Consider the following 27,998-nt stretch of genomic DNA (forward strand, 5'->3'; position numbering starts at 1 on the left):
TAATGTGGCAAAATGTATTGAAATTGAAAGTTGCTTGCAAACCGCATTGTAATATTAATTAAACAAAATTTGTAATTAGTTAGAGCCACAATGATCAAATAAATAACGTAATTCAATATGCCAAGGCCCCAGTTGGATTGTGTGTGTCTGTGTGTGCGAGTGAGTGTGTGCCCCTAAGCCCTGTGTGTTTTGTGTATTTGTCAATGCAAACACCTGTCAACTATTTGAACAGTATACTCGAGTAGGCACAAAGGCGTAGGAGGGAAGGTTGGAACTCCCTCATTGCATCAATGTGTAGACTGTCCACCCAACCAGACATTCTCGCTTTGTGTTACCTTTGTTTTTTCTTTTCTTTTTTGTTTTTTTGTATAGTTCATTTAATTTGATTAAAAACAAAAAAGGGACAGAGTTGAATGTGAAATTAGTCTTCAAAGATGAAAACTTTTAGAAAATATAATTAGAATATTCCATCTAAAAATTTAAAAGCTCGTCCTCATTGAAACCAGATATTAAGGGCTGCTCTCTAAAAGATAAATCCAATAAAGTAAAGCGAAAGAAGAAAGGAATAGGTGGTCGTCGGTCTTTGCGAATGACAATGATTTTAAAGGAATGACGATGCCAACAAGAAAGCCAGTGCCAAAAATATACGAACTGTGTTATCCAGACGCGATGCCGTTGAGGATGGCATAAAATAGTCCAATACACAGGCGCTTATGTGATACCAGCAGCTGTATAGAGTATTGCAGTGGCTTGTTGCCTGTACGAAGAGTACATTTTGTATGAAACGCATATTCCTGGTTGCATCATTCTTGCGTTGGTCCATCTCAATTTCAAAGTCCCTCAATCTGAGGAATTGGCTGTATTTGCTGCAAAGGTAAAGGAGAGGGGAAGTAAAGCAAAAGGCACTAGGGGCGTGGGGCCAAGGCGTACAACTTACGTCGCCAATAGGGCCAAATGACGTTCGCATATCTTCAATGTCTCAAATGCCGCGGCTAGTTGCTCTTGTTTAATGTTAATAGAGACAGCCATTAGATTGTTTTGTACTAGAAATGCTTGACGAAGCGTCCGCAACTCGTGTTCCAATTCATTATTTAACAATTCCAATTGTAGAGATCGACGTTGCTCATTGGCCAACAATTGGGAACAGTTGCGAAATTTCGCCAACTCGCGAAACAATTCCTTTTTAGACGATTCTAGTATTTCTTCAAAATTCTCACATTCCTGGGATTTGGCCATTAGCTGATCACGTAGGTTATCCTTACGGTTGTTCGACTGTCTTGATCCCTTGTCAATATGGTGGCAAGAATGCGAAGTGAGGCGAATCCGATCAAGGGTGTTCTTAAGCTCTGTGGCCAGTTGATCATTACGGCGTCTCTCCAAACTAAGCATCCGATTGCGAATGCACAATTCTTCTTGAAGGCGCTCCGTCTACGAGTAAATTCATTAACTTACCACGGAATGGGATGGGATGGAATAGGATGGGCTTACATGCTCCTTAAATTTATGTGTTAGGGTATGCAGGCCATACACTTCGGCACGACGACGCCGCCATAGTCTCATCAGCATAAAGTTAAAGAACTTTGAGGCTCTCAACTGGTCATGCTCATCCTCAATGTCAAAGTTCTCACCATCTACACTACTTTTATTATTGCTTGCTGCCGGATTTTCCCTCATAAAAGAGTTAAAGAATCTTTGCTGCGACCAATTTCTATATGAACTCAAACTCTCTCTTTTTGGAGCAGGTGGCATTTCCTGCAGCTTTTTCTCGATCTCCTGTATGCCAGCCTCTAGTTGATGACGTCGTCCTCCCTCTACTTTATATTCTGGCTCATCACGCAGCATGGTTCGTCCTTTACAAAGAGGAAGGGACAGAGAAGTGGGAGTGCGCTGCTTGTCTGTATACCAACTTACCTCTCACAAATATAACCAACGAATTAAAAATGTACAACAGCTAGTTAAAGGACTAAAGGCCGAAATTATTAGGATATTTTCGTTTTTCCGGTTCTTTGTTTGGCTTACAACATGTGTTAAGAGTAACAATTTTTTAAAATACCTAAAAATTGTTTATTATTGTTGTGTGTCTGGCTAAAGTGTTTGACGCTAGTTGTATGAATGAGAATACTGCTGCCGTTGCTGTTGTCCTATACCCAAACTGTAATGAAATATAAAGTATGGCCTACTCATTCAAATTATTTTGAATCAAACACATGTTTACACTAGAGATCATGGCCGACTTAGGCCAAGAGTGAGAATATAAGACGTTCCTACAATATAAAACTCAGAGAAAAGAAAAACAAAAGTTACTTATACAAACTCAAATAATCGAATCGGTGATTAATGCTTTGATTCGATTTATATTTGTCTTTGATTTGACTACAATCTGTGATTCTCGGAATATCCCCAGTATCCCCCACTCTTTGAACCTCTCAAGCGTCAGAAACGTGCAGACATCAAAATAAGAGGAATAAAAAAACATTTTTACTATTTCAAAAGATACATTTTTCTTAACTTAAATCACCAAGAAGTTTTTGTAATCCTTATGAAGGCAAAAGGTTCTTTGATCTGTAGGTGATGTCGTGGCATGTGATTTTTTGAAGTAAGGAACCTGAGAACTTAAAATCAATCTGAAAATTCTATTTTGGATTAAAAGTACTTATCTATTATCCCAAAAACAGAGGTGAATTTGGAAGAGTTTTTAAATTTGTAAATTCGGCTCTTCCGATTTGGACACACAATGTTTAATAGATTAATTTGTTTACTCAAGAAAATAAAAACAAGATGAGCGTTCTTCTAGATAGAGTTCTAAATAATAAACTAGCTCCAAATGGATCGGAGTGTCAATGTCAATGTCAAAAAAGTTGACTAAAATGCAAGTTCGTATATTTAGTAATAAAGTTATTGTTCAACTCTCCCTCATTTGTTTCAATTTCAAATGAGCCTTCATATATTCATTGCAATCCACTAAAGGAATTGTGTATTGTTTAATTTTAGCTAAGAATGTTGGAGAAACACTATTGAGAGGAAGCTAGAAGTGATAGATGATTATATTATCGTGCTTGTATACTATTTCTTTTAATATGTATCCAATTTGAATCGACAATGTCCTTTTGGACGTGAAATTAATTATAACTTTTAAACCATTCCATTTAGCCGGTTCGGTGTAATTTGATACATTTGGAAGAGGTCGAAATCTAATTATTATAATTATTACTCTGTTTAAATGAAAGAACTCAAATCATTTTTATGAAGTTTTTTCAATTGTTAGTTTCCAAAGTCAATTTTCGCCCCTTGAGAGGCAGAGAGTAATAAAAGGCATTTAGAATAAACAGAGGATTAAATATTAGGAAGCTACTTGAAAGCTAGTTATGTTCGAAATAAGTATGTTAAAATCGCGTCTACAATCGAGAAAGGTCTCATCGATACAACGAATGGGTTATCCCCATTTCCCTTGCCCTAAAGCTTTGGCGTCACTACTGATAAATAAGTTTGTTGTCAGTCAGAAAAGGGCTATCGACCGATTAATAAGTAATATAAATTTTGTTTATATGTACCTGGCGTGTTTATTGTAAATATGAATTCTGTAAATGCTGATAGGCAAACTGCATGTACTTGATATAATGCCACAATATCCTCTCATTGGGTTAATAATTTATAGAGATAATATTTATCGGCAGACAGATGTTTATAAATAAGTAGCAATGCCTTTCTTTGTTTCAGAAGAAATCGAAATGGTAATGGGATAGGGTGTCGAGAATTCGTTTTACCTTTTTGCTTTGCTCAAATATGTTGCATAGTTTTTTAATAAAAATATCATTAGTCGGGAAACGAAATAAAAATATGTACATAGAATGCCCTGGCAACGCTTGGCAAATTAATGACTGCTCCTAAGCAGTAAACAGGACACAAATTGCTAGCCCCTCGGGGTAAAGATGGTGGGATGAAAACGGATGAGGTGTTGGGACAAGGGGAGAGCGGACAGTGGCCAGGTAGACCAAATGCAAACATCATTATCAAACTAATAATGAGAGAAAGAAGCGGTCTACTCCTACTACATTTTATACTAGGAAAAACCAGGACGAAGCTGCGGCGTATAATCTTTTGCATATGAAAGCAGGTTGAAAATTGGAACACCTGCCACCCCCTCTCCCACCATCCTCTCCACCACACCGTTTGATTAAAACTTTTACAAAGTCCACAAGAATGAAAGGAGAGAAAGAGAAATAAGAAGGCAAATATCCTTTTGACCAAGTGTGATACCAAAATGCAATTTGCAATGAAAGTCGAGAAAACTTTTGAATAATTCAATATTTGTTCAAGTTATGAGAAAAAAAGAAATAGAAAAATGTTTATCAGAAGCACTTTATACAACTAAAACATAAAAACTATTTAATGCCCTATGGACCAGTAATTGATTTTGGCGACAAATAGATAGATTAAAAGTAGGGAACGTAACGTACAAGGTTTTGGAAAAGCTTAACACAAAAGCCGCATATTATGAGTACGTTTAGTTTTGAACAACAATTAAAGCTAACAACATATAGTCATGATGGATTAGTTATAAAAAACACACAACTTTGAAGTAAACTTTCACGTTAATAAAGTCATGACAAATGTTTTCTGGCATTCTGACTAACGATATATTTTCTAGAAAATCGAATAACGATTTCTTTTTATTAAAAGATTTCCTAAAAGTTCAGCATTTTGTGTGTGTGTGGGCTTTAAATCAGTTTTCCCTCTTCTCTTCTTTCTTTTTGTGTGTGTGGGCGTGCCAGTTTTTGCTTTAAGCTCAGCCCTCTTTCTACTTATTCTGCTTGGCGCTGGGTGCCTGGTGACTGGGTGCCTTGGTGCCTTGGTTTTGCCATTTCGCTGCTCATTTGCCTGCCTTTTTATTTGCATAGTCGTCGTTGTCGTCGTCGTTATTTGGGGCTACCTGCCCAGCTTTAAGTACAGCGTGCCATCAGATTCTCTCCAGCTTTTGCTCTGCTGTGCTGTGCTGAGCTGTGCCTTGTGCCTTATGTATTTTATTTTATTTGCATTTGTTTATAAATGATTAACAAAGAGGTTAATGTGCACGGTGGTGCGCAACTCACTGAAGCTGAGGAGATAAACAGCACAGAGGGAACTTAGTCCTGGGACTCTGTGAGAAACTGGCGGATGGGTGCCGTTTGGCGAGGAGGGAGATACATAGGAGTGCACAGTGTAGAGAAAAGTAAGTGTACGTATGCAAAAGTAACCAGAAAGTAACGAAGGGAGCCAGTGAAGTGGCGAGGGGCTGGGCTAATACACACAAATCCTCCGATACTTTAATTGTAAAATCTTTGGCAATATTTTTTTATTAACCTCTATTTTCATTTACTTTGATTAAGTAACTTTTATTTTAAGCATAGCTCGCAAATGATAGTTGATCGTTTTTCTCATATGCTCTGCTTCGTATCAAAACCGAAAAGATTCTCTAGAGACGATCTCTCTCTGAGCGGCACTTTTTGTTTTGTTTTAAAATTTAAATTGTTTTTTGTCAACCGCTTTGCATTGACTCATTCGCTTGAGCGAAATGAAAACAGAAATGACTGTCTCGATCAGAGCGCGAGCGAGCTAAGTCAGTCGCGACAAGAACGGTTTCTGTCTGAGTCTTTATTATTGTGTCAGTCAAAGACACTTATTTGCAGACAATGGAAAAGTGTCAACAGTTATTTGCGAGCTGTGATTTTAACTGTATTATGTTTATCCATTTTGTAGATAAGACCCAAAAAGTTGTAGATTCCATTCTTAATTAGAACCGGCTCAAAAAAGTTTGAGTTTAGTGTAAATTAAAATTGGTAAATCACAGTAAAGAAAAAGAGGCTTTAGAAGCAGCAGAATCTAGTTCATCAAGAGAGCTAAAAATGTGGAGAATGAAAGAATAAAGAAAGAAAAAGTCAGTATGATGTTTTATTATTTCTATATACGATTTCTCTTTCTACAGTTCCTTGGCTATCTGAAGCTCTCGACGCTCAATTTGAAAGCCAGTTTTGTGGTAAGTTTTAAGCTGAAATAAAACTAGATTTAAGGCCATAAAACCAATCGAACCTCTCCATCTATCTACTAATTGTTATGCAAAATAGTTAATTAACTAATGGACTGAGGAGGGCCATCAAATGGAAACTGCACTGGTGCCATTTAGAGAGCTGTTTCCCACAAAAATTTGCTGAAAGGTTAATTTAAACAATGTGATTTATACTTTGAGGCGCGGATCCCATTCTACCAAACAATTGATATAATTACAATATGTATACATTTTATGTGCTAATAACTTAAAGAGCCTTCAAATGATATTCAGGATATTTGCACGTTATTCGCATACACACACGCACACAAACACTCACAGACAGAGACAGACAGACACACACACATACACACACACACACGGAAAGAGCCATACCGGAGGAGCCAAATGACAAATAATTAATTGCTCACATTTTCCTAGCACTTCACTCTCTCTCACCCTCACACCTTTCATTCTTCGTTCTTCACCATTCTGTCTCTCAATGTCATCTACATACATGTAACCATTTGCAAACAACAGCAACAAAATGAATATAGGAATAGTGGGGCAGGAGGAGAAGAAGGTGACGATGTAGGCGAAGGCGTAGGAGACCAACCCAAAACTTATGCCCACAATTGTTGAGGCTGGTTCTGGGTTGAGCCATCACCAATTAAGTTTGAGAGAATTTGTGTAAATAATGTGAATAGATATAGTTAGGCACATACCCAGCACACACACACACACACTCACATGTACATACATACAGACTTTGATTGCACTTGGAGCAGTTCTAATTGAAGACCAACAAAAAGGATATGATCCAAGTCATAGACGATTAGATGGTAATTGGCATCATATCGGGATAAAAAGCTGAATAACACACATGCCAATCCCCGCTCCGTCTCCCACCACCACCCGTCCACCCAACCCTTCATTAAACAGGACATGGGCGTAGTAACAATTGAACGGTAAACTAGTTCATTCTGTCATATTGGTCGTATAATTTTTAAGAAATTGTGTGTAGGGAGAGGGTGTGGGGTACACACCCCATTGCAAAGTGGTAAGAGATAAAGTCTTGCCGTCGTCCCCTTTGCCACGCCCATTTACTTTCAATAGAAATACCTAGGACAAAAGCCGAGCGGTAGCGGCGTCATATCTTTAGCTCGTTCCCATTTCGATTCTTTTTGTGGCGTGTGTGTGTGTGTGTGTGTGTGCATGTGACGGCAACACACAGCTGGATATTTTGTAAATCATTAGTCAACAAAGTGTTCAACTGTGTGCGACGACGCCATTATACTCATTTTGTCCTCATTCCCCATCGTCATCCTCATCCTCATCCACATCCTCATCGTCTTTGTCGTCTACTTAGTTCTTAGTCATCGTCGTCGTCGTCATCATCATCATCATCATCAGATGCGCCGCCTGCGCTAGATTGCCAACTGAGTGCAGTAGTCGCCTTTGAGATGCTTTGGCCTATGGATGTCATCAGCATTAAAAAGAAGAAAGAAAAAGGAAAAAAAAGCCACCGAGTGCTAACTGACGCCTGATCATCATCGTGCTCATACCCCAATGAAAGTTACAATGAATGGTTTAACCTTGGACATGACTGCAGAATTAACTGCATCCAAAAAGGTAAACGAGAAAGAGATAGATATACAGATAGAAAGGGAGAGAGAGAGAGAGAGAGAGAGGGAGATAGGATAAAAACGAAAAAAAGACGAAAATGAAACAGAAAACAAAAAAGGGAAGAAGGAAGGAAAAACACTCAACTGAATCGAGACAAAAGCTAAGCTCACACTTAACCTCATGCCCCCCTTACCACCCCCTCCCTCAACACACATACATTGAGAGAAATGGCGAGAAATTATAGTTTTTATATCTATAAATAATCGATTTTGCAGTCCATATAGATTTCGTGGTCTTAAAAAAAATCAAGACAACGTATCACTTCGATTTAAACAATATTTTTGATACTTTACCATCGATTTTTGCCTATATCGATTCATTTTTGACGAATTTGTTTCTTGCGTTTTCGTGTGTTCGTTTGTAACTATTTTGTTTGCTTTCTTTTAATATAATTGCATTTCGTTCTGGCCATTTTCGTTTTGAGGTTGCTTTTTTGTTTCTTTCTCTTCATATAATGTAACGTTTTTTTTAGTGTGTAGGAAACGAGTGTTACACACACACATATATGTATGTATGTACATAAATACAAACATGAGAGAGAGAGAGAGAGAGAGAGAGAAAGTAAGGCGGAATGAGATGAAGGCATTGGTTGGTGGCGCAGCTAATGTGTGTGCACGTAGCAAGGTTTCCTTACCTCACTTCACCTCATACCAAGCCCCCTCCACTATGCCCAGGTCCAACCCGAACCTAAGCCCCATACCCACACAACCGACCCCAACCCACAAACCCAATCCAAAGTCAAGGCAGACAACATCAGATGCCCAAGCATTACATAAGCTACGCACAAATGTGTGCTACGCTTTTTGATGGCCTCGCTTTTTCCCTTCCTCTTTGCCATATCTCTCTGTCTCTCTCTCTCTCTCTCTCTCTCACTCTTTAACTATGTGTGTGTGTGTGTGTGTGTGTTATTTTTGGTCGTGGCAAAAGTGGAAAGGAGAACAATGCGGGTGGCTATAAGGGTATGAGTATTTCTGTTGTTGTTGCTTGTCGGACAAGGATACCAACGACGCACGGCACGCCACTCAAAACCCATAAGCCCGGCAAATTAACATGCCGAAATTATGACAAAACAACAGCAACAACAACAAGACACAAATAAATGAGGAACACTGTAAAGCCAACACAAAAATGGGATTCAAAGCGAAACGAAAGCGAAATTTTTGAATACCCTCCAAATCCTGGGTAGAATTGACTCCGAAAAATGATAATGAATGTATTATGTAAACGTAAACGTGAAAGGACTGCCACAAGTTCATAATCAAATTTAAGCTAAATGGCAAATATGTTGATTTTTAATTCAAATTTTATGCATTTTAATTGTAAATAATTTAAATAAATTTTGTTTTCTTCACTTCAATTTTGTTTGAAACTTTAAAACAGAATGCAGGAGAAAAGCAGCAGGCAAGCCAAAAAACTCTACAGGGTAGAGATGAATAAAACAAAAATCCTGGCAAACCCCAACAAACTAACAGATACATAAACTAAGCTAAGGCAACCCCAAAAAGTATGCAATGGACGGGCCATAGTCATAGTTTAATATCTATTTAACATGTCAGTGATGTTGTCTATGTCTATGTGTGGGTGTGCTTATGGCTGTGTCTGTGTGTGTTCGTGTGTGCTGTAGCCACAAAATCCCCAAAGTGATTATATTAATACAACATGAGCCACAAGTGTGCTGCATTCATTTTAAGGCTCACACACACAAACACTGACAGAAAGAACGAAACGAAAGACAGAGAACGTGTGTGTGAGCGAGGAAAAGAAAGAATGAAAATGAGAAGGGAGATAAAGATAGAGAAATGTCCTGTTCAAAAGAAAATCAGCATAAAATATGAAATATACATAAGCTTAACCATAACATAACCGAACGAAAAACTAAAACAAACCAAAAGAGAGATAGAAAATAACAAAAAAAAAAACAACGCAACAAACTTTGTAATAAAATAATAATAAAACGTTACGTTAACGTTACAATATTTAACAACAACAACAGCACAACGAAAAATATCTTAAGTGTTTTTTATGAGCTTTTACTTCCTTGGAAAATATCATTAGAAATGAAATCAACACGTCTATTCTCTTTGATTAAAGATAACCAATCAACATTCGATTTAAATTCCATTAATATGTATCTTAACAAGTAGTTCCTCTCACTGATGCAGCCACACTAATCGATAGAATACAGCCACACTAATTTTTGCCTGTGCTTCAGTTTAAAGCAAATTACTCTCAACTTAGGAAAATGGCAGCGCAATGAAAACAAAGAAAAACACAAATTATTTCAGATTTTGGTTCTGTTTTTCGGTTTCTTTCTTTCTTTTGTGTTTTTTTTTTTTTTTTTTTTTTTTTTTTTTTTTTGTACTCAGCTATCTTTTGTGTTTTTGTGTTTTGTTTGTACTGGCGCTGAAAATGATTTCCGGCCCGCTCATTAACTTCTAGCACGTCTAAATTTGATTATATTTATTTAAAACAAAAACAAAAAACCCGAAAAACACAACCGAAAAATAGAATGTTCGCTGTTTTTTCGGGGCAAATAATTTGTTTTGATTCGCAATTAAATTCACACAAAAACTTTCTACGACAAAATGCCCTTTATTGGCGTCAATTCATCCATCTATCCAACCATATGACCCAAAATGATGATCCAACTTGCCATTTGTAATTCGATGCGTTTAACCTTTTTCTATGGCCACAGACAGCGAAAAATGGAGAAAGAATGGAGCCACAAAAAGAGATTATACAAAAAGAAATGTGAAAACAAAAAACACGACAAGAAAAACGTTCTACCATCGAGTTGCCTTGGCAATTTCTTAAGTTTTTCCTCATTATACCATGCATCCATGTGGTGAAATGGTATATTAAAGTCACCAAAATGTATCTAACAGACAGAAAAATGCTTTCCCAATAAACTAAATACATTCTTCATCAGCGTCAACAGACGAGTTGATCTGTTATTTCACTTTGAGCATGGTATATCGAAGTCGGCGACACGAATTACTCACTTCATTTTCACCTACCCAACAACAACAGCAACAACTTGCTCAAAATATTAAATAAAATGGGAAATTCATAATACACGAAGCAGAGAAAATTTAAAGAGGAGTTTTCGGTTGTTTCCTTATTTTTTGTTTCGGTTTTTGTTCAAATTAAATTAAAATTTCTGTTTTAAAATGGCTTCTGGTTTTCCTGGCTAGGCGTCTCAAGTGAGAGGCTGAAGAGAATTTGAGGGTAGCCCTGCTGAGAGAACGAGATAGAAAGTTGAAATTAAACGTGTAAAATTAAAAAAAAAACTTGACAAAAACGAAACCGATACAAAGTCACAAACCTTAATAATTCTCCTTAAACAATTCAGGGACAGGTAATTGACATTAAGATATGTTGAGCCCAACAAAACTTTGTTTTAGTCTTACAGTTATAAGATAATCACTGCGATTTCAAAGAAATTTCAAAGCCAACTGCTTTGTCAGCTGTTGCTCTGATCAAAAGTGTATGTAAAATACCAAACGCAATTTCGAAATAACGTATACGCAGTGTCTTCTCTGAAGGGTGCTCATTGGGCTCCATTGTCGACCTTTGGGCATAAAGTAGAAAAGGTTATGGCAACAAAACTCAATTTTGATGGTCCAAGTAGATTGTCTATATGTAAGGAATCAAGGAAATATATCGATATTATTTAAGCCCTGCACTTTTTATCGTATTTTCAAGTTAGTTGTTTTCCTAGCGGTTTGTTTTGATAAAACAAGCGTGAAATTTTTGTCAAGCGTAGAATGTTTGTAGTTTTTCAACGCTTAGACTGAAAGTTAATGTAAAATATGGATATTGAAGGCCAGTTATTAAAGTTTTATATGTAACCAAAGTGTTGGTCTTTTGTCGACCATTACTAATTTGGCGCAGGTTCGCATCACATGTAATGTTAAAATGAAGTTGAATCTATATATAGATTTGTGCCAAAAAGTTTTCTTTTGGTCGTACCAATGCAGCTTTATAATTACGTATACGCAACGTTTCGATATGAACAAAAAATCGACGATTAGACCCACTGTACAAGTTTGGGTAAGTTTCAGTAATGAGAACACGTTAGAGATGAACTTAAAATACCTTTTCAATATTTCGGGGTGGTATAGGGCAAATGGAAAAAATTAAAAACAATCGCAGATGGAAATTTGCCGTGTGTCGATCACGCCTCCACATGATTCTCGCACTCTATCTCTCACTCTGTCTATCTTTCTTTCTTTTTCTGGCACGCCACTGGCAGCGTAATTAACGCACATTAATAATTTCAACATTAACGACCTCGACGCTTTGTTTGCCTTTGACAGCAAGGGGAACTCAGCACCCCACAACCCCCCTTCCGCCGCTTTCCACACCCCCCCGAATTCTGCAGCTCATCCCCCTCTGGCCCCAAGAGCGCTGTGTGCCTTTTGCCTCAAACGCTGTTAGATAAATATTTGCCATAAAAATAATTTTGTTGGTTGGTTTTGTTTGTTGCCTTTTTGCTTTGCCGCTTAAAATATTCATAAGCCTCAAATGCGCATTCTTTTGGCTTTTATTGTTTATAAACAAATAATAGACAGCTAATAAATAAATCAAATTAATTTCCATCCAGCGACCCCCCTTCGTTTCTCCAGCCACACACACACACGCACGCACAAACAACTATTAACCCATCAAACACTTTTTCACCCAACTATTAAAAATGTGCAAATAAAAGCAAGTGGTCCATGCCATAAAAAGAAATGGCTAAATAGGGGAAGAGAAAAAGGGGAGAGATAGATGGTAAACGGTTAATAAAAATTTCAAATGGCATTGGTGAATCAAACGTATTCCAAAATAGACACCTCAGATCAGATCGTATCGGCTATGCGGTCCGTTATCCTGGCAAAGACTCCGTACAATTTGAATGAACTTTTATTAAATTTATGAATAAATATGATTATATTTGCAAATTTTGAATAACTGGCAATCATTTCTTACTTTTAAGAATCTCATGGAAACGTTAGGTAATGGAAATATTTATTTCACTTAGCTCGTTGTGCTGATTTAAAATATTTATTTTTATATTGTCCAAGATGTTTCCTACTAACATGAGTGTGTCTGTTTGTTTTTGTTGTTCTCCAAGACTCTATAAAATGCCATAGACTAAAACGGATCGTTCCGCATGTGAAGCATAATTTTTATGAGATATCTGAAATTAACTAGCTTTAATGGAAATTGCTTAAATAAAAATCATTAGTGAATAAATTCCAAAATATTGATACATTATTTTGCTGTCTCAATAGTGATCTGAGTGGAAATAAACATCTATGTATATCCGTGAATGACCAAAAAAAAATGCATCATTATATCTCTTTGTAGTTGGAAAAGTCAGACATTCTTTCTGTCTCGTTTTGTAAATAAATCATATAAATTTACTTGGCAATTTGTTGCGCGAAATAGTAAAAATAAATCAGTATGTAATTAGGCACATGCACACGGACACAAAACCTAAACAAAATGTCCGCCACGTGTAGCAGAAATGTGTCTGTGTGTGTGTGTGTGTTAGGGGAGAAGGGAAAGAGAAATTTGTTTACGATTGTCCAAATATCCATCTAAATGTGCCACCCAGACCAGACCGACTTACCCATACCCGAGGCCGTCCTGCGTTTGTCTTGCGTTTTCCCTCTCTGCGTGGGTCGAATTTGGTTTTTGGTTTGAGATGCCATTCAAATGACAGACTATAAATAGTGCAAGACGTTATCATAAGTGTATGGCAATTGCAACCAAATCAAATCCAAAATAACAAGAAACAATTCAAATAAGCCAAGAGACAAGTAAACCAATTAAGCCAATCAAGCAAAAGACAAGGACAGATCATTACCGTGCAGGACATCATCATCACTTGGAGTAGACTTAGTGAATACCTACCTAGCTAACGACCAACTCACTTATCCACCTCCCTACCCAGATAGCACAGAATACTAAAGGTCAACTGCAAAACCTAAAAATAGATGTGCTAGACGACAAAGCAAAAGCCACATGAGCGGATTCATCGTCATCATCAGTCTGCCAATCAGGTCTGTTCTATTCCGATTATATCGTTAAGCACAATAAGGTGAATGACTTCAAATGTAACTTTCAATTAGTTTTCGCATTCAAGTTAAGGTCCTTGTAGTTTTAGTTTTAAAGTCCGCTAATACAAACAATTTTGGGAGTTTTGGAAAAACCTTTGTATACAATTATCAAGCTGACCATTATAAGTGGGTCGCAATCTAAACAAATTCCAACGAACACTGGTTAGATTCAGTTGCAATTAATCCGAGAACTTTCTTCAGTGTCTTTCAGTTGCTCTTAAACTGATTCAAAATAAAGAATATTCAAATCAAATAACTTTTCAGGTCTGTTCTTATTTCCGAAAGGCTTTGAAACGGAAATCCACATCACTTCCGCATAATTTTGATGTATTTGATTCTTATTACAATTTTTCATTTTATAAAATTCGAATGACAGATAAACCAATTCCAGGAAACAATGTTTAAAATGAATTGCAATGAATGAATATCGAGTTCAAGTATATTTGAGTGAGCTGACATAAGACTCATTAAATAAAAGGGAAACAAATTTAAAGAGTTGAAATCTAAGAGATTGAGTTATTGCGTTTTGAATGCATTCAAATCCAAATTGATTTTAGTATTTATTTTCGTTCCACTTGGCCGATTTTTCTCCATTCATTTCTGATTAGAGTACAAATATGTTTGTGTCTTTAAAATACATGCAAATTCATACGAATATCAAAGTGCTTGACAAAATATTCATTTGGATTGACAATCTGACAATTCATGGACATTCATTTAACCGGATTGCGAAGTAAAGACATTTGATAAGTACAAGCAAATATGTATTCAAACTGATTTATGTCATTGAATATTTGACACTTATTCAATTCAATGCAGTTCGAATGGATTCATTTGATTTTAATGTCTTTTGTGTTTCACTCTATATGAATCATTATTAGCTCAGAGCTTTATTATTGAGTGGCATTGAATTGAATTGATTTAATTACGGCTGAAACTGTTTTTAACATGAAGAACAATAGAAAAAATGCCTCATTAGCCAACGGTTTATTGGAAAACGAGAACATGAATTAAAAAACTACTGGCAATTGGCATCAACTTGTCGTCAATGGCTACTTTTACCTGTAACTCTGTAAATGCGGACGTGGTAAAAGTCCAAACACAACTTCCATTGGCCTGTATTTCTATTTCTTACGCAATTGCTGGAAAGTAAACAAGAAATCATCTTTTTTGTCATAACAAACAGCAGCAGGCAGCTTGAAGTGGTGCAAAGGAACAAAAGCTGACTGACTTTTCGAGTGAGTTTTGTATCATTTGTTGTGAAGTTTATAAAATTTAGGATTAAAACACAATATAAGAAGGCGTTGTAAATTGCTCTGTTGACATACGGGTTGGAATTCGTTCATTCATTGTACAGATCTAACGACAGCAACTCAAAATTTCTTTTAAATTAAAAAAAAATTTATTTTGTTTCGAAATTCTAAATTTTCAATATACAAAATGAGCGAAGAACAAGTTTGTGAATCATCGTCGTCAGTAGACATTGCTGGGGTGGCGCGGAACTTCGTAAGGGAAAGCCAGTGTGAGAATGAATCTCCTGTGGACACGGCGGAAGAGAAGAGGGAAGAGGAGCAGTCCTCCTGCAATTCTAACAACGATCACGGCTTCAATCTGCTCGAGGCTTTGCAGAAACATGAGCGACAGATAACGACATTGCGTGAAAATATAGTGGATGTCAATTGTATGATGTTTTTATTTCAATCTCATGTTCTTATGGTTCGATCGGATATTGATTTTATCAAGACTATGACAGGAATGGTTCACGAACGCCTTAGGCTATATGAAGAAGAACTGACCAGGCAGGCGCAAGAGCAAGAGGAGGAGCAAGAGCAGGAGAAAGAGCAGGAGCAAGAGCAGGAGCAGGAGGAGGAGCAAGATTTGAGTCAAGAACAAGAACAGGAGTCCGAGCAAATATCTGATTTGGAGCAAGTTTCAGAACTCGATGTAGAACTAGACCAAGACCTGGATCATCAAATTGAACCAGAATCTGAATCTGATAACTGATGTCAACTAAATTTATAATATGTGTACTAAGTGCTTATAAACAGAAGCTGTCAAATTAAGTCGACATTCGATTGTATCAATATCATAAATTAGTTTCCTATTCCATTAAGTGCAGCGGATTTACGGGTTGGAATCGAGCTCAGTCTGGCTCGGCTTGCTTGGCTCGAATTGCATTAATTAACAAGTGGGTGGTAAGTGAGTGCGTGTGCATCAGATAGGGACATCAATAGCCCCCCGACACTCTCGACATAGACAAGAGGTGGTGGTGAGTATCCGATTGTGAGTGGAGCAGGTTATTTGCAATAACCTTCACCTGAACTGGCACCGACACCAACAGCCGTGGCAGCCAGTGAAAAGCCAAATAGAGTGACGCCATTTGCGATATCCGACCTGGACAATTTGCAATCGAGAAGATAGAAGCTGCCGGATTGCTGCCCCCCTAACCGCCCCTTTCTCCACTTATTTTGATTAGCCGTTTTGTTGAGTGCGACATGCCCATGGCTCTGTGGCATATGCGAGTTAGATGTGTGTGTGTGTGTGAGGATTGGGAAATGGGGATTGCATTACGTGCACATAATCAGCTTAGTTGCTGTCATTTAATCAAATAATCATTGCCAGCTCATAGGCAACTTGGCAATTAGAGTATTGCGCACCACCACCACCAGTGTAATCCATCACCATCGTTTAGTTTCGCTTTTCTTCCGATGGCAATCAAGCAATTATAGACACATTAGGCCTAAAGAGGAAACTCTGAAGAATACACAAGCGAATGAAAAGAAATATAACCCATCCTTTTCCCTCTCTCACACACAAAAGAAAACGCATACACAATATTAACATTTTGAATTTAAGTAGTTAATGTGATCCACATAACATTCCCGCACAAAAAAAACTAAAATATTTTGAAAAAACATTCTCTTTTCATTATAAGACCAATCTAGGTACATTTGTAGACATAAGGTATTAATTGTAAGGTATGGGTACCTTTTCGTTGAAATCTCAAGTCTTTCAGATTGTTGTTGTTGTTGTTCAGATTCCTTAATGTGGGCGGAGGTAACATTTAGCATTGTTCAGCGCTCTCTAGGTCTCGTTATTGTAAGCGGCTCAAGTCGCTTAAAAAAAGAGAATATAAAGGTAACATTGCCACTCGAGTGCTTATGCTCATGGTGGGTAGGAGTCATCCCCTTTCATTGTGTAATTTGCTACCTCCGCCTTTAGTCATGGTCACACACACACACACACAGACATACACACACAATGCCACCTATCCATCTCGTTCCCGTCACACATTTCCCTACATTCAACATACAATGGGGGGGGGTTAAGCAGGCAATGTTAAAAGGGGGAACACACAGAGCTTGGGAGAGTGTGAGAGAGAGAGAGAGGGACGACGACGATAAAGATGATGATGATGATGGTGCTGATGATTACGATGACAATAAGTTCACAAATGAAATAAACAGCAATATTTTTGCACTTTATACAATTTATTGTGTACCGTTATGTTGCCCTTTCATGTGACACTAATCGCTGAAAGGGCTAAAGGGTGGGAGGCAGGGAGCCTATGGGGTCGTAAGTCTCATTGGAGCAGAGTGAAGTAAATCAGTCAGAATTGGAGTCCACAAAGCATTTCACACGACATTTCATTTCATTTGCAATTTAGTTGGTTCATTTATTTGTTTATTATGATTATTTTTTGCATTTGCCGCCGCGTATTATCTTATTAGATAGGCAAATGCAAAGCACTTGGGAAAGGGAGGAGAGTTGTATGGAAAACAATTACATTCCCATATTTTTCTTGGTCTTTCACTTTTTGTATGTATATGTATATGTACATGTATGTATGTATGTGTGTTTGTATAATTAATGCGCTTAAAAAGTATTTAAATTAAATTATGCTTACAGCTTACAACCGAAAGCGTTGCAACATTGGGGTAAAATAATGTAGGAAATCAGTAAATGTATAACGAAACATTGCATACCCTTACAAAGGAATTAAATGTTTAAAATCTTCATTTCTATCAATCGCAACATTCTTTAAAATTTGTGGAAACGTTCATCCACTTGACACATGAAAGGATAATATAATTATAGAGTTTAACAATCATTTTGATGATAATTTTGATGAGAAGCCTGTTCGATAGTATTACTTCGCACTCAAAATTCTTGTTAACTATTTGAAAATGTGAAATGTCTCGTTGAGAGAGTATCTGGCTGAGAATTGAGTGAATTCAAGTGAGTCGAGGGACGTTCAAACAGGATGAAGACGGCAAAAAGTAATAAGCAAAACGGCAAACATGAAGGACAACAGCAACAGCAACAACAACAACAATGGCAATAACAATAACCAACATTTTCGAATGCAGTCGAGAGCGAGATGACGACGATAGTCGAGCAATGTTGCTCGAAGCGTGCACAGAATTAAAAACTTTACGATAGAAACTTTTTCGTATATATATTTTTTTTTCGTTTCGTTTCGTTTGTTTTTTTTCCTTTTTTGTATTTTTGTTAAAGCTTTGCTTTTGGCATATTTTTCATGGATAAGCGGAGAATCCGAAAAGGAGGAGAGCTGAATGAAACTCTTCTGCATCTGACAATTGGCTGAGAAAATTCCGCGATGGGAGAGTTGGAATTGGACTAATTAAATAAATATGTACCATCAAATATATATAAATATGTATATATTTCTTTGAATAATTGCCTGCAAATGCAATAACTGAAAATATATAACCATGAAAATGTTTGGTTTCCTCTAATTAATGAATTTATACCGATATTTTCGTTAAACTCCGAAATTTATTCACTGATTACAAATCTTACGCCGTAAACTAGAAAGCAATATACACTTATTAGCTAGTCGTAAAGCATTAACTTAGTTTAGTCTGAGACGGTAAATAATAAACAGACAGCTCTAGGTTATATCAAAATGTACATATGTACAAATGTACATACATATATATAGAGATAGATCACGCTTGAACCTTTTGATTAGTGTATAGATTCTATCTAACACAACTGTACTTGAGGCATAGTTATTATGTGTGTTCCTGCGTCCTTAATCTTAATTCATCTCAACCACCTGCCCACTTAATTATTCACTTAGATTGATTTGATATTTTCAATTATTATTATTATTATCTATTCTGTCATTATACGCATATCCTTATGCCAGGACGCGTGCTATCCTCGTCCTTATTATACTTCTACTCCTCATGCCATTGCCCACTTATCAAATAAGCAGAGAAGTGGGGGCTGGTGTGGGGAAAGAGAGATGAAGAGGTGGCCCAAATGAATGGAAAGAGAAACAAAAAAATAAAATAAAATCAATTCAATTAAAAGCTCATCAAATATAATTTGTATTCGTGGCCTAATCGATAAAATGTCTATTAGTCAGACACACACACACAATCACAGAATGTCTGGCTTGATTTCCACATATACATACACGCACACACACACACACATTATATATATGTGGTATTATAACCTACAAATATCTCACTAAGCGTACAATTTTACGAGACAAAGTAAAATTATTGACAAATTATTATAAATGCTTTATGCCATTTACTCACACGGTCACACAGATACAAACACACACACACACACAGAGACACTAACTTACTTACCTAGGCCGCCGCACTGCCTCCACCGGCCTGGGAACTTGAATTTTTGTTCTTGGCCACGTTTATTGTCATATATTTAATATGCACAATTTCCTTCAAACAACCGACAAGAGAAGCAACAACAACAACAACATGGGGCCAGGCCCATAAACTTGTTCACCCCTCGCCTTCCCAACCCATCCCCCCCACTACCAAGGAGTGAGGGCTCCTCCACCGTTTCGATGATGATGTATTGTTTTTCGTTTTTCGTGTTGCTTTCGCCTGGCTTCGAAAGGAAGTTTCGTTAAAAATAAACCCAGCAGCCCAGCCGGCTGTTGTACGCTACGTGCCTACTACTCGACGTCGACGTCTACGCCGACGTTGACGACAACGATGACGATGACGACGGGGGAAAAAAAGTGAAAAGGAACCCAACATAAAGAAGAAAGTGCCTTTCGCGAGTCTTTGATACTCTATCTAATAAAAAACAAAGGAGATCCACAGTCAAAAGGAACTCCCACTTGCCTCCTTGTGGTTCCCGCAACGAAGGATATGATCTATAAATCGATTTAAGTTACAAATCTCCTAAAAAAAAACGGCTAAGCTTTCATCTCGATCGTTTGTAAATTCTTCTTTCTCTTCGATTTCTTGTCGATTTCATTTCCTACGTTTAAATTTAAGATTCCTTAGAGTATACAAAAACCGTTTTCCTCTTATCCGCAGAAACAGAAATAAAAAAGAACGCCAAACCAGGACACGGTCCGATATGCTGTCAATGTTATTGTTTGAAAAGCATAGAGGGGCCAATGGGGGAATTACGATTTTCTTTTTTTTTTTTTTGTTTTGCTTTCCTTTTTCTTTTTTTTTTTTTTTTGGTGCGGAGGGAATGTGAAGGTTTTGTTTTTTCTTCTTTTTTTTGTGTGTTTCGTTTAACTTCTTTTGACAGTTGCTGACAGTTTTGTTTGAAGGATGCCTTCGCCTGTGTTTGGTTTTGATTTTACCAGGTTGGTGCGTGCCCCAAACGAGAAGCCCCATTCCCATTTTCGAGGCGGGGATGGTGTTGGGTGGGGATTGTGGATCTGGGTTCAGAGCCTTTACACGCCCATGAGCCTTTTGGCAAATTTCCGCATATATGTATGTATGAACATACATACATATGTATGTATGTATGTGTATGTATCTGCATATCTGTGAGTTGAGCTCTCGATACGCTGAGATATACTAAGTAAGCTTAAAGTGGGCTGAGTAAAGCAAAGTTACTCTATAGATTGACAATGGGGTTAACCAAAATGTGGGTTGTGTGTTTGTGTGTGTGTGTGTGTGTGGGACTGAAAGTTGAAGAAAATTCGACTATGGCAAGAACTAGCAAAAGAACTGAAATCAAATAATACAATAGAATGTAAAGTAACTCATCATTATTATCAACCAGAAGCCTTTCTTTGGCTTCAGACAGAAACTTAAGTTCCAGTTAAAACAAAATGAGATAACTTTAAAATGGATAAAGGAATAAACGCGTCCGGGCTTAAAATGAAGGGTTATAATTTTGTACAAAAAAGCAAACTATGTATTTGTTAATCTAGAATCCTTTTCACTACCTTTCATCGGGCCAAACGGGCTATGTATTGAGTAGTCAAACATTTGTCAGTCAGTTCACAACTAACCCCACTAACACACACACACACACACACACAAACAAAATTGTTACTTGTTCCTAGTTAATATCGTCTTTAAATTTTAGGATTTGCCATGGATAATAATCCACTGTTGAAATTTATTATGCCGATCTGTGGTTGTTCGCAGGAGGAGGCCCTACAAATTTTAGCCGCACCCAACCGAAATGTATCAGCAGCTATGGCTCAGTTCGTAATTGAAGGTAAACTTCTGGAAAACCGAACACGTCAAGAAGAGGGAGACTCATCGAATGGAAGCGACATGACGCTAACTGGACAAGCGATGCCCCTGCATTCCCGTCCTCGTTTAAATCCTGTTCCATCTACTGTCAATCGTCCGTTTGATCGACCCATTAAGAAGGTACCTGCCGAAACTCTTGTTGGTGCCCGTGATTATGCTCAAAGTCGTCTTAAATGGCTGTTGGTTTTAGTGGACGATCCGCTGCAGGTTATTCACCCTGTTGTCCTGGACGATGGGGAAGTGAAGCGTCTGATTCGGCGACATTTCGTGCTCTGGGAAGTGGACAGTACCAGCTCGGAGGGAAGTGATTTCATTACATTCTATCATTGCGGAAAACTGCCCCGCTTAAGTGTTCTCGATCCGCGCACTGGCGAGAAAATCTGGAGCTCCTCTCGTCTTAAACTAAACAATGTTTTGGTTGGCCTGCAGCATTTCGTGAAAGTGCATCACAGCTTTGCTCAATATGTAGATTCGCCAAAGATTTCCGAAGTGGCCTCGAGCTCCAAAACGTGTCCGGAGATAGACGATGGTGAAACGAATTCAGAATTGGGCAAACGACAAGAAACGAATTCAGAATTGGGCAAACGACAAGAAGAATTGACCACGGTGAAGTTGCATTTCTTAAGTGCTTCCGGTGAGCCTGAGCAAACGTTACTCCGCTGGCCTTCCGATACAAAATTGCAGACGTTGCGTTCGCATATCTCTGAGAATTTGCAACATATTCCGCAAGAGGGTTATAAGTTGATTTGCCTTCAGCCCCGTCTCTCCTTGCAAGCGATTGACAATCAGTCCACTCTGGACCAATTGAGTTTACATCCATCGGCCAATTTGCATTTGACACATGACGATGCGTGCGAATCAAATCAGATTTAAGCTATAAATAATTTAGAGAAATCAAATACATTCTAACTCATACAAATGCCTCAGATGATTTTTGCCGTTAGCTAGTGGGACAGCATTTTGCAGACATTAAATTCCCTTAAATTTATTGCATTTCCTTCAAATTTCCTGGCATTACATCAAAAGTTTTTAGTTTTGGCAAGTTAATTAAAAAAGCTTTTATCAAAACAGAAGCTGAACATGTTGAACGAGGAACGTTTCCATGTCATTTCCTTGCTGCAACTAGCAAATAAATGCGTAAGTCAAAATGTTCATGTTTTCCATACCCTAACCATAAAGGGTGAGTCAATGACAAGTGAGTGAGGGTCACAAAAAACTCAACCAGAAACTCAAATGCTCGGACAATGTTTAAGGGTATTTAGAAGTCAGCTTCTCGTTCCATGTTTTGTTCATCACACTTGTTTTAATTTAATTTAATGAAAATTTGTATATGCCTTCCTGGAAGTATGCAACTATTTGGCAAACTTTACACACACATACGCAGAGGCAGTCTATTGTGCATAAACTTGACCATACCCTTTAATACCAAATTGCCGCCGTCGACAGCCGTTACGAGCCGTAATATTTTTACATGTTCCAACCTATTTATTTGTAACTTAATTATTTATGGACAGTTATAACCTTCCTTCCCTTCCATGTCTGCTTCTTCTTTGTGGGTATTTGTGTGCTCTGCTACTGGGGATGCTCCAACTCCTTCATATATTTTTCTTATACATAAAACCATATGTTATAGTGGTCCGATCCTGACGATTTTCATACTTTATCTTACCGGGGTTATAAGTAGCTCAAATATCATCAACATTTATCCCAATAGCTCTTAAGATGGTTGAATAAAACGCATACGCAACGATGGACGGACGGACGTGGTTATATCGACTCAGCTTCTCATCGACATGTCGCCGAGGAATCACCGGCGATACCCAGTCTACGCGTACTGAAGGGTATATGCATAGATAACTGTCTATGAGTGTATGTATGTGTGCATTGTTGGCGTTATGTTTTAGGTTATTCAGCATAGTTCCATTTTATTTGGCAGTCCTTCAATACACATATACATTCACATACATACATTCACATACACGTACATAGTTTTCAATTTGCTGCAAATGGGAGCAAAGACAAACAGGACGGACTACAGAACGGGGTACAAGGAGGAAGAAGAAGTGTTTGTTTATTACACGTAATTACATACATCAATTTCTCATAATAAAAGTTTTCTCCCATCCATCCCGTTTATTTGATTGATGTAATTGACTATATGTGAGGCCTTTCCTTTTTATTTTAGTTTAAGGGTTTTTTTGTTTTTGTTTGATTGATTGATTGATTGATCAAAAACTCAACTGAACTTGACCATGGAATTCAAATTTGATAAATGCGCCGCACACAAATCTCAATCAAGGTCAACCAAAACCAAGGAAATCCAAGAACACAAAAAAAAGGAAAACTTTAATATTTTATTTGCTACTTATGTACACAGAGCAAAACATTTTATTTGTTTGTTGTTGTTGTTACTGTTGTTGTTGTTGTCTCTTCGTCGTCTTTTCATTCTCAGCTCATCAAATATTGAAATGGCAATTTCTCAAATATTTCGTTTTCGGTTAGGTTTTGCTTTTGGCTTACGGTAAATTCAATTTTCGTAAGTGTAACTAGTAAAAGAATAATAATGGGCAAATACATTTACTAAAGAAGCAACTGAATGAAGCCTTGCTCTATTCTGACATAAGAGCAAGAAAGGAAAAACTTCAATTCCGGTTGCTCTGTGTGATTCAAATTGAAAAGTAGAAACGTTTTATTATCGCTTATTGTAGTTAATAGACTAGTTACACTAGTTCCAAACCAACTTGGCATAACATATGAAACAGCCCTCGTTTACGAACAAACACACACACGCACACATTATAGCCATATGCAATGCCTGCGAAAGTTTTATAGCCGCCAAGTATGCAATAATAAATTGAGCAATTGTCGCTGGTGGTTGAGTGACGCAGAGAGATAGAGACATAGTGCTAGAGAAGGAGTGGGTGGTGAGATATACAGAGGGCAGGAAGAGAGGGCTCACGTAATGAGCATATTTGTAGCATGCTTCTGGGCGTACGTGAGCTCGTGTGTTTGTGTGTAGATGTTCCTGCGTGTGTGTGTGTCCTTTGAGGCAAAGTTTATGCAAGTTATTTTTACTTTTACTTCTCCACCTCCTGGTCCCATATCATCGTTCCCTTTCTTTCGTTTTCGTTACGTTCTTTTTTTTATATTTTATTTCATTTTATTTTGCCTCTTCTGTTGCTGTTGCTTTCAAGTTGAGCGCTGAATTTTGGCGATATATTGACACAGGTGTTGAGGCGTGGCACTTGGGAACCAAATGCGAACCAAAGAACGTTGTTATATAGGTACATTAACATGAGAGATACCTGAATGAAATTGGTTGGTTGGTTGGGGAACGGGATGCGATGTGATGTATACGGAATGGGGTGAATGGTGAAGCTGGATGGCAGTTTTACTTATGTTTTTGCGTTTTGATTTCGTTTCGTTAGGGGTTTCTCTTGCGTTCGCCCAAAACGGGAAATATAAATTTAAGCAGCTGGCAGAGCTTTAAGTGCTTTGCTGGGTATTGAACATGAAACTTACCTACACATACGGGTACAAGGGAATTCCCCTTTTCATTACATTCATATATTTGCCGGGGAGTTCCTTTCATAGGGGCTTAGATTGAACACAATCATATCAATCACTAAAATTTGAAGTGCTTAACAATTGGGAGGGAGAAAATATTATGACTATAAAACGATTTTATTCCAATCAATAATAAGGATCATCAACAAGTACGAGGAGGGGAGAGAATAGTGTTAGATCGGGGTTAGTTCTAATGGAACATCAGAGTCTGTTGGCACGTGTGAAAGGCATCAAATGCCAGAAGATTAAGATAGTTTTTTTTTTCTGTTCGCTGGTTGTCTTGGGGTCAAATTGTTGACTTGGCAACAAGTCAAAATAAACCTGACCCTCTCGAAATCCTTTTGCTTTGCCTTGACTGGTCTGATGTGGTGTGGTCTTTCGTCCTTCATCTCATCTCGCGCACTTCGTGTCCTGGAAGAAAAGTTCAAAAGCGCAAAGGGCGTAAATTCATTAACTGCTGTTGGCAGCAAGGGGCGTGAAAGTATTTTTTTGACATACACCGTGAAATCATATCCGCTTCACACACACACACACAAAGCTTCTGCCAGTGTGTCTGTGTGTGTGTTGACTGGCTAACGAGCTTCTAAGTTTAACAATGAACGAAAATTTTGCAGCTCATTGAATTTGAAGTCATGTGAAAGATTCGCTGCCAAAAATAAAATGAAATGAAAAAAAAAACACACAAAAAAAAAAAGAGAAAGTGAAGAAATCTCATCACACGGGAGAGCAATCAGTCAAAGGAGCTAAAGGGGCGGTTGATGGTTAAGGGGGGGCGTGGCCATAATTGTCAAAAGCGAGCAAGTAAGAAAAATGAAAATCAGTGGGCATGGCCAAACAAATTGAAAAGCCAACACACACACACAGACACACACAAAGTTACTTAACGTTCTGCCAAATTCAAATCCCAACGTCATCATCAGCCACATTCACGATATTTGTTGTTGATGTTGCTGTTTTTCAGGTGCGAGGCCATGGCCAGGAAGCCCTTAAAGTGCTCCAGCTGATGCCTACCTTCTACCACCTAACCAGAAGCCTCTTCACTTTTGCCCTGACTCTGGCTCTGGCTATGACTTTGGCTTTGGCTTTGGCTTTGGCACTGGCAATGGCAATGACAATGTCGACATTCGTTAATGCCATTAGTGTTGTCTATCTCTCAATGGAGGAGGGCTCTTCTTTCTTTTTTTCTTGCCATTCAAGACACTTTGATTTAGTTGTATTCGAGAACTTGGTGTGAAGTGCCATCGTGGCAACGAGCACGTGAACGGGAACGTAAACTTGTGACTCAAGTGTAAGGAATATAATATATACATAATAATCCTATACAGGTGTCGTCCGGCTATTTGCAATGTGATTAGTTATATTTAATTAGCTTGAACTAAAAGGACTCAAACATTAACCAAATGTCTCTCAGACCCACAAGTTGTCTGTTCAAGTCGATTGGCTTGTTAGTTTGTTGTTGAAATTGAAATAGTTCAGTGTCCAATGAACAGCTTTACAATTCAAACTATTTGAATAATTTTTGTAAATTTTTTTCTAGTGACATCTAAAAGTGTGTATGTGATTTTTTTTTTCTAAACTTTGGTTTTGTTGCCAAGGATAATGTGTTATTATATTGTACTTATTAAAGATGTGGCTATGATTTGAAATTGTTGCTAAGAGGTTAAATGTTAAAAAATGGCAGCTAACACAAGTAAATTGGTTGAGAAATTTCTCGCTTTTGAAATTTTACTTTGCTGCTGTTGAAGGCAAAAAGGCCACCTAAGGGAATGCACACAAAGACTCTCTTACTGCTTTGTTGGGAAAGAGGACATGTTGAAGGACATGAAACATGGCTAAGGATTTTAAATTGAAATTGTCTGTGTGTTTGTCTTCTTAGTTATGTATATTAAATGTTTTCCAACTTTTTCACAGAGATTCAATCAAAATGCATAGACAAATTATCCTTTCGTAATTGCACTTGTTCTCCATTGTCTATAATTGTAATTGTTTATACAAATTTCAAAAATTTCCATTACTTTTATCTATTTACAGGTCAACTGCAATTTGTACACCAAAAAAATAAAAATAAAGCAAAACCAATACGCTTAAAAAACCAACCAAAAAAGGAAATCAACTAACAAATAACTTGAAAACCAAAACCAAGCAACAAGAAAACTCAAAATCGAAATCTAGAACACCAATTAGTTCAATTAGCCAATTTCTAGGAGTAAAAGGAGTATAAAAAACACAATGTGACCTACAATAATTAAAATTGTATTATACACATTATATATACTTACATATATACAGAATATATGATCTTAATGATTTGGATCAAACACTTGAATATTTCGTAGCAAAACTGAAAGCACCAAAAAACCAAAAATATACAAAAAATAGAAGAGAGAGAAATCGAGTGAGAAGGCGGAAGAGCAAGTGAATTGAAGTGAAGCTACGTGTGTGTGTGTATGTATATGTGTATATAGCAGCGATTTTACTGTAAATATAATGACAAAGAAGTACGAATTCGATTGGATCATTCCGGTGCCACCGGAATTGACCACTGGCTGTGTATTCGATCGCTGGTTCGAGAATGAGAAGGAAACCAAAGAGAATGACTTTGAACGTGATGCCCTCTTCAAGGTGGATGAATATGGATTCTTTCTTTATTGGAAGAGTGAGGGAAGGGTACGTACAAATTACCATTATTTATGCCCAGAGCCTTTCCATCTCCTTCCTTCCGTCTCTCATTCACTCACTTTCTCTTCTCTTTCATTTTTTTTTTTTGCTTCTCCTCTTTTTGTAGGATGGCGATGTCATTGAGCTGTGTCAAGTGAGCGACATTCGTGCTGGCGGCACACCAAGGGTAAGTACAGAAATAAATAATAAAAAAGTGCACGACACTCCCTCCAAAGCCCCCACACACCTACCCCTGCCCCCTAGCCATCACATCTCTATCGCCTCAACTCATCGAAAGGAAAAGCAAAAAAAAAACCAATCAAAGTTACTTTTATGCAGCCAAGCGCAAAATTGAGCAAAGAAAAAAAGGCAAAACAACTTTATGATGGAAACCAAACTAAAGCTCAGTACCAGGAAGACAAACCTGAAGAGCAG

General features: G+C 37.6%; 3 protein-coding genes across 7 annotated transcripts in view; 2 read left to right on the forward strand and 1 right to left on the reverse strand.

Annotated features, from left to right (window-relative positions):
* norpA (no receptor potential A) overlaps positions 1 to 27,998 on the forward strand; it is a 49,293-nt gene that overhangs the window by 5,191 nt on the left and 16,104 nt on the right. For 2 of the 5 annotated variants that reach the window (XM_068302189.1, XM_068302188.1), the window contains exons 2-4: positions 5,963 to 6,013; positions 26,937 to 27,572; positions 27,691 to 27,750. In XM_068302189.1, coding sequence (XP_068158290.1) covers positions 27,393 to 27,572; positions 27,691 to 27,750 — 240 coding nt within the window. In that variant the 5' untranslated portion in view covers positions 5,963 to 6,013; positions 26,937 to 27,392. Of the gene's footprint in view, positions 1 to 5,962; positions 6,014 to 26,072; positions 26,194 to 26,308; positions 26,459 to 26,936; positions 27,573 to 27,690; positions 27,751 to 27,998 lie in introns of those variants that run through there. The other 3 variants (XM_068302192.1, XM_068302191.1, XM_068302190.1) reach the window with 3 other exon arrangements.
* Positions 365 to 2,110, reverse strand: LOC137586239 (uncharacterized). The gene is made up of 4 exons (XM_068302246.1): positions 1,912 to 2,110; positions 1,489 to 1,850; positions 938 to 1,428; positions 365 to 866 (listed from the first exon to the last, which is right to left on the reverse strand). The coding sequence occupies exons 2-4, from the start codon at positions 1,840 to 1,842 to the stop codon at positions 602 to 604; spliced, it is 1,110 nt and encodes a 369-aa protein (XP_068158347.1). The 5' UTR covers positions 1,843 to 1,850; positions 1,912 to 2,110; the 3' UTR covers positions 365 to 601.
* Positions 21,279 to 22,211, forward strand: LOC137586264 (UBX domain-containing protein 7-like). Its single transcript, XM_068302279.1, has one exon. The coding sequence runs from the start codon at positions 21,279 to 21,281 to the stop codon at positions 22,209 to 22,211; it is 933 nt and encodes a 310-aa protein (XP_068158380.1).

This window comes from Drosophila tropicalis, unplaced genomic scaffold (assembly GCF_018151085.1).
Source record: "Drosophila tropicalis isolate 14030-0801.00 unplaced genomic scaffold, ASM1815108v1 contig_952, whole genome shotgun sequence".
NCBI lineage: Eukaryota > Metazoa > Arthropoda > Insecta > Diptera > Drosophilidae > Drosophila > Drosophila tropicalis.